Genomic DNA, 7,847 nt, shown 5'->3' with positions numbered 1-7,847 from the left:
TTTCTCCGCCAACTCCTCAAGCTTCCACAAATTAATTTACAGAGCTTTGTATCATCTGCAAATATTGAAACTTGACTTTGGCCATTAATAAAAATATTAAAAAGAATGGAGCGGAATACTGACCCCTGTGACACTCCATTGTTAAAGTCAACCCAATCTGAGAATGTGCCATTAAGGACGACCCTCTGTTTCTATCACTAAGCCAATTATTTACCCAAATACACTGATTTTCCCATATATATATATATATATATATATATATATATATGTATCCTGATTCTACAATATGATGTTACAAAGGGAGACAGATTGACATGCACACACATCTTTTCTATCAAATTTTATGCAAAGATAAATTACGGTTATTTCTTTTTACAATCCACATTCATAGCAATAGACTTTAATGTTCATCAAAAAGTACAATACAGAAGGAACATGATAATAAAGTCAACCATTCTCATTGCAAACAGTGTCAAACATACAGAAGATTTCTCCGTATAAATTGAAAGAGGGATAGTCCGTTTCTTCGGCTGTATGGTAATTGAAGATTTTCAACCGGCAAAATAAGCATAAGGCTTCTTTATCCTAAATGTAGCAAGACTCGGATTCCGCTTTACTTATGAATCAAACATGAGTATTACAAAAGTGTTCTTAAAATGTGCCTCAAGGGGGAGCCGTTAGTTCTTCTCGCTGAACAGAATACTGATGCCGAGGAGATAGCAAGTCATTCCAAGCTGATGCTTTAAAGTTTGGTGATCCGGAAAATACATTGTGATCCGTGTTTCTGGCATTGTGGTGATATGAGTCATTGTTTTGTTAAACTTCCATAGTAATATCGCTCCTCGGGGCTTTGGAAATCCACAGGGTAGATTGAGTTGGGCTGGTCTTTGAACGTTCTTTACTAAAAAGTCAGCAAAATAACATAAGGAGATAACGTATTATAGGGATGATTGTGAGCGAGGGGAGGAGGAGCGGAGACAAAGCAATGAATATCCCTATTCTGCTTCTGTTTGTGTGGATCTATGAATGTCGGATTATTGCAGAAAACTTGTAACAACAGAACAAAAGATTTCACTGTACACCGAGATAGATAAGAGATTAATGACTTGATGATGATAGTTAGATAGCGATAGGCAAGACAGATATTTGGAAGATGATTGATTGATAGACATTTACATATACTGTTATATATATAAATATGTGAGTATACAGATAAATAAATAATAAACAAATGAGAAGACAAACGGATTGATAGATTCTATACAGGTGGTCCCCAACTTACAGACGACCCCTAGTTACAGACGGACCTCTGGGCCTCTGTGACCCTTTGGTAAAGCTCTCTGGATGCTTTACTTTGGTCCCAGGCTGCAACGATCACCCGTAGGATGTCTGTTATAACGTTTTATTGATAAACCTTTATAATACTTTATCCAATACTTCATAAAACATAAAAAAATGTCCTTATCCCTAAATGGTTCCTTTCCATGAAAGCAATGCTAAAAAATAACTTTGTAAACTTATATCTAACTCAACTGAGGTGAGTCTAATGATATTAATGGGGTCCGGCATATGAAGTTGTGCTTGCATTGCCCTGTCTCCTTGTTTCTGATTGACAGGTCTCACTGCTAGGACATGCTGCTGTATGGATCTAGTATTTATATTCACTATTCAACTACAGACAGATACGGCTCTGTTTACTTTATTATTAGGGGTAGAAAAAGCTTTGTCACATGTTTTACATGGTGCCTTGCTGGAATGTTGAGAGAGCACTTCATGTCATGTGACCAGGGTGATGTCATATAAGGTCCTTTCTTTTACCCAATAACATTTGCAAAAGCTACTTCATAGATGTATCTGATCACATTAAATTACCGCATGCCTTAATAAACTCCTACTCCTCCCCATCCCCAGAAGACATGCTGGTATTTCATGTGATCAGATGTATACATGGAGTAGACTTTGCAAATGTTACTGGGTAAAGGACCTTAGATGACATGACCCTGGTCACATGACAAGTAATGCTGAAGGAGGTGAGGATGAAGAAGACCATGAACATTGAAAGAGGGAAATATAGATATATGATAGACAGAAAAAAGGAAAATCTAGAGTGGCACAGTAGGATTGGGTGCTTGTGCGTATAGCCTCTGGCTGGGCTAGACAGTATACATCCCAGGAAGAGGCATTACTCCGCAATGAAGCAAAGCAAAGAGTCATCCTTTTATTCCATTATGCAATGTGTTGGTCAATTGAAAAAGGTGCTAATACACTCAAAGGTCGCATCACGGAATCATTAAGATCACCATTTGCTTCACTACATTCCGGAATACTGCCTCTTCATAGATATATAGATAGATAGAGAAAGGCTCAACACTAGAGCCAAAACGTTGCTGCTAACATGACATAAATCCACCTGATCGCTTTACCTTCCAGGAGTGCTGACATTTTTTTTTCTTACATTTGGAGGACCTGTCGCCTGGCCCTGAATAGCCTGCACCTACCATTTTCTTACATCTATTTGTGCTGTTGAAGATTTTCCTTTTGTAGATAGATAGATGATAGATAGATAGATAGATATTTAGATATGAGATAGATAGACGTGTTACTTTTTCCAACCCATTGTCATCATCCTAAAACAATAGGTCAGATGTATCACTGTTCTGCACTCAAGTCTCGTTGTTGCGCCTATATTCTGGTGCATTGTTGCACTAAAATTATCGCTAGTTACAACCATCTTTGATGAGTTGAGTTCCTGCATCTTATTTATCACTTTACTTTAGGCGCAATATAGGTGCAATGTTAGATCGGGTCATTACGTGTGATCCTCTTACAAGCTCCTCTCTGCTTCTCTCCTGCACCCCAGGAATGACCCCCACAGCAGAGCCCAGGTGTGTGACATCCTGCACCCAGTGACCTCCTCAGCAGGGGCTTCTCCTGGAGGGGGTCCCCCAGTGCTGATCTCCTGCTGCACCCTGTAACTCTGGCCAGTATCCTCCTCAGACACCAGTGGGGTCATCCTGCTACATGGGGGACACTTCTCTGTACTGTCTGCAGCTCCCACTCACTTCTCTTCTATCCTGCTACATGGGGCACTTCTCTGTACTGTCTGCAGCTCACACTCACTTCTCTTCTATCGTGCTACACGGGACACTTCTCTGTACTATCTGCAGCTCCCACTCACTTCTATACTATCCTGCTACACGTGGGACACTCCTCTGTACTATCTGCAAAATCCTACAAACTTCTCTTCTCTCCTGCTCTGAGCTGAGGCTTTTGCAGATTGTTTTGTAAATAGAAGATTATGAACTGTAAACAGAGGCTGGAGGTAGTGTCTGTACTAGTGTCTGTAGTGTCTGTAGTGTCTGCTGCGGTCTGCTGCCGGGGTAAGCTGCTCTGCACAAGAGCTCAGTGGGGGACATTTAAAACATTGGGACACATTTACTTACCCGGTCCTGTCACGATCCCTGCTGTACATTGTCCGACGATCATGGACTGCAGTGCGATTCACTAAAATCGTGCGCCGATTTCCTGTTTGTGTCACTTCCCCGATCAGGTCCGCCGGAGTTCACCATCTTCTTCCTGGTGCATGTAAGTGCATTGTCTTACCACACAATTTAAATGTTAAATCCTGTGCTCAGTCCGAATCCGTTGGATCGTCCAACGGCATGCCCCCTGATTTGTGTCACATGAAAGCCAGCGTGATTGCGCCAAAATCAGATTGCGTGCGCCACAATACCCTGGTAATTGGTAATCGTCGGAATATTCTACGTTTGCTCAGCCCTCGGACCCTTAGTAAATGAGCACCACTATGTTGCTTCTCAGTTTACGCCACTTTCGGGCTGGAGTATTTAGCGCCTGTTTTTGCACCTGACTGAAAAGATGCTAATGTTGAATGATTATTAGGCGCAGCAATACATCTGGATTGGTAGGATAAATGAGGGTAACATGGTTATTTTTGCTGCGTGGCTAGTTTGGTGTTTAGTCGCAAAACTGGCACAAAAACAGTGCTACAATATGGATAGGCGCAAAAACAACTGAAAAAAACAAGTGATACATTTGGTCCAATGTTTCATTGCATTGTGGATTTATAGTCAAATTAATCCGTAATTATACTATAATCCTGAATACATAGATTTCTAAATAACAAGCCCCCAGACCTTCTCTCTTGTGGTTTCAGGACGGGGAATTTAGTTCCACAGTACAAGCCATATTTGTAAAGCAACACTTTGTACCTTTTATGTAGCATTTGGAAACAGCAGGTCCCGAAAGCCACCAGTATGAGGAGCAGCAGTGGGATGGTGGGGATAATAACATAGATGAGGTTTGGCATAATTCCTAGAAGATGAAGAGGAGGGAGGAACAAAACAGAGAAATATTAACAATCTGCCATCCCAGTCAATTGTTCCAGGCCACAGTTTATATCGTTTAGTGCTTAAACAGCGATAGAATACTATTTCTTCCAGCCCTTAAAGGTATTGATAATTAATAAATGATCAGCCGTGATCGCAGCCTTAATTACTGCTCGGAGATCCAGCACACGCTGCGGGTTTTCTTCAGCCTGACAGCTATATTATGGGGATATTTACTGCACGCTGCTGCTCTTATTGGAAAATGAAGTAAGCATTTCGCCCACACAAATGAATTTTAGCTGAGCTGTTTCGAGTTAATGGAAACAAATCACCTGTTTCAGCCACGGTTACATGAGACGAGTCCTCCGGTCGGCCGGTAGCCAAAGTTCTATGCGTCGTCACCGGAGACTGCGGGTCTGGGGGCAGGAAACACAATATAGGATTAATAGTTGTATATCAAAAATTGGACATATCAAAAAGAATGATTCATTTTACGAGAAGGAGTTATCTCAATTGTGAGCATAGCCCAAAGTAAAAGATTAGGACAAACTAGTGTAGTTATAGGGTTTTCCCACTTGGAGACATTTTTAGACTGATGGCCAAGCATCAGGATAGCAACTCAGTATCAGATTAGAAGGGGGTCCAATAGCTGAATACCAAACTGATCAGCTGTTTTTGGAAGCTCCAGGCACCAGAGGATGGAGCTGGTACCAGGAAACTCAACATTGTTTGGGGATCAGCTCCTTTCATTGCATAGTTGAGGGAAAGAAGTGCCTAGGATCCAGTTGTTGAGCCTTCACCAATCTGATGATGAGGACATATGCTTAGGGTAGGTAATACGTAACAAAATTATAATAGGGACCAAAAGTTCCCTTAAAAACCATTTCAAGAAGATAAGTCTATGTTGAATCTGGAAGAGTCCAAACCTAAAAAGTTTAAGAAAAAAACAAACTGGCCTACCAAATGGTTCTTGGGTGGAGAAGGCTTTAACATATAAATGACGGTGTGTCAAAAAGACCAATGTCAAGTGTCAAGCTGGTGCCTGTCACATAAATTTCGATAAGATGTTTTCCCCTTGCCATGGAATTAAAAGGCAACCTCACCATTCAAGAAGTTAACATAAGTTTTTTAGCAATGTTCATCTTCTTGTATAGTTTTCAGTTTACCCAAAGCTGCTGGTAAGAGACCTAGCTGCCGTGACTAAGGTCCTGCTCCTTCCATCCCTCTAAAGAGACTTCTCTGTAATTTTACCACTCATCGACTCTGTCTGTTTTACTAGCAAGAAAGAATTCAACAGCTCACTCTGAAGAAGTTCTAAAACCCCAATAACTTGACATGGATTTTGTTGCGTTGCATCACACTGCACAAAGCTTTCAAAGTAAACTTGAAACAGGAACCAGTGTCCCGATGGAAAATACAGAAATAGAAAACTGCCTTGGCTCCACATTCCTCATTCGCTTCATGCTCCTAATATACAAGTGGGGCCTAGGATTATAAGACCAGTGGTCACAAGACCTAGCGGAGTGACGTTAATTAGTGTCACCATTCTACCCCTTGTGAACTCTAAAGCCAGTGACTGGTCTAAACTGTTGCGTGAAGCCGGGCACTTCCAATTGGGCTGAGAAGATGTCAACATTAGAAATGAGCGGGTCTGAACTGCAATGTTTAGAAGGTGCCTAGAAGGTGCAGCATTTGGGCTCAGCCCCGCTGAGACTCCTGTGATCAGTGTTAGTGGTCTGACTGAGTTTGGTTTGTGTTAGGGGTTCCTGAACCTCAGCTTTTTTCAAGGTTTGGCTGAAACCCTGAACTCGATTAGTGGTGCTCATCCCTAGTCAACATCTATTTTAAGAGGGGTGTGCCATATTGATTTTTTTTTAAACTTCTCTGTTATTTCATGCATGGTCTCTCACACTATTCATTTGGTCAGTGGTCTCCAACCAACGGACCGTGGCTCAAAACCGGGTTGCAGACGAAAGAACTTCAAAAGAAAAACTGTATACTTACCTTCAATTATTCTCTTCTACCTGCAGCTTCCTGGCAGACGGCCAGAGGCACTTCTATGTGTACTGTCCATGGGAACACACTATGACGCGCCCGATTATGTCATAGTATGTTCCCACAGGGAGCGCGCATTGAAGTGCTTCTGGCTGTCTTCCGGGAAGCCTCAGTTAAAAGAGGAGCTTGGGGGTAAGTATACAGTTTTTTATTTTTAAGAGGGCAGGGGACATTACTATGGGATGCTGGGCAAGGGATATAAAGAGGGGCTACAGAAAAGGGGGCTGCAAGAAATGACACTTTATATGTGTTGGGATTAGATATGGGGTATTTGCTGGCCACACAGCTTTTTGGGTGGAGCCAGTCCCCGAATACAAAAAGGTTGGGGACACCTGATTTATGTAACATATCATAAGGAAGGATAAGAAAAAACATATCAGACAAGTTATCATAGGTCCGCCGGGAGCATATTCTGTGGACAACTTTATTACACGTCTACTTATCCAATGTTTTTGTCCATCTGCATATATTATTTTACATTTCCGCTCTCTCTCGAGCTTCCCCATATAAACACACTGTAAAGAAAGTCTGGATTCATTGTCACATTACATCAAGTCTGGAAATGAAATTACAGGAAACCAGAGGGGAACATTTGAAAACCATGCACAATTATTATCCTCTATGAGATTACTTCTCCATCTTTATATTCGGCCATAAATATGTCCATAATAATTGAGTTATCCCTCCACCCGGTGAATGACTGGATACTTGCTGTATAACTGGAAGGCTTCTCGGTCCTTACCATAATCTGGCTCTGCTCTGTCTCCTAATTCTTTCTCTAGGATATTTTCTGTTAAAGAAAAGAAAATCGCCCAAGAGGTGTAGGACTGTGTTAGCGGCGTGTAACAAGCACTCATCTCATACACTGGCGGTGCCATGCCAAATAAACCAGATTACGTGAACATGCCGAGACAGCTCCCCATGCAGGGGCCCAGCTCAAGGCCGCAGGCATTGGGGTCCTACTACTCTATATAGATCCAGCCCCAGTACAGTCAAGTTTTTGTTAAAAACAAAAAGAAAAAGAAAAAAAAAATTATATTTTAGTTGCAAACTTTTCAAAAATTTTAAAGTAAACACTTCAGTTTGAAGTTGATTAATTTTTTCTGCAAATGTAGAAAATACTTGTCCACAACTGACCCATATATAGACATGTACCAAGAACTAAGTATGTGATCACTGCAGCCAATCACAGGTCACAATCTGGATATGGACAATTCTTTCAACCAGTTTTGTTCTTTCCAATAAAATATACGGTAACACATATACGTCTGTAATGTACATACGTCACACACATTCATAGTATAATTATACTGAAAAAATATTAATTACTGCTATATAACATACATACATACAAACATTAATCACACTCATATTACACACATATACAGCACACACATTACATACACATATTGCACACATTACACACACATATTGCACACACATTAC

The 7,847-nt window shown here is 41.0% G+C and overlaps 1 protein-coding gene across 3 annotated transcripts in view; it reads right to left on the bottom strand.

Annotated features, from left to right (window-relative positions):
• Positions 1 to 302: 302 nt before the first annotated feature.
• CHODL (chondrolectin) overlaps positions 303 to 7,847 on the bottom strand; it is a 69,563-nt gene continuing 62,018 nt past the window's right edge. Inside the window, exons 4-8 of one of the 3 annotated variants that reach the window (XM_072138582.1) lie at positions 7,144 to 7,191; positions 4,679 to 4,762; positions 4,230 to 4,332; positions 3,444 to 3,576; positions 303 to 901 (exon numbers count right to left, since the gene is read on the bottom strand). In XM_072138582.1, coding sequence (XP_071994683.1) covers positions 3,483 to 3,576; positions 4,230 to 4,332; positions 4,679 to 4,762; positions 7,144 to 7,191 — 329 coding nt within the window. In that variant the 3' untranslated portion in view covers positions 303 to 901; positions 3,444 to 3,482. The remainder of the gene's footprint in view (positions 902 to 3,443; positions 3,577 to 4,229; positions 4,333 to 4,678; positions 4,763 to 7,143; positions 7,192 to 7,847) is intronic. The other 2 variants (XM_072138584.1, XM_072138583.1) reach the window with 2 other exon arrangements.

The sequence above is a fragment of the Engystomops pustulosus genome, chromosome 2 (genome assembly GCF_040894005.1).
Source record: "Engystomops pustulosus chromosome 2, aEngPut4.maternal, whole genome shotgun sequence".
In the NCBI taxonomy this organism is placed as follows: domain Eukaryota; kingdom Metazoa; phylum Chordata; class Amphibia; order Anura; family Leptodactylidae; genus Engystomops; species Engystomops pustulosus.
Note: the sequence above shows the minus strand (reverse complement) of the source record. Positions and strands in the feature narration are given on the sequence as shown.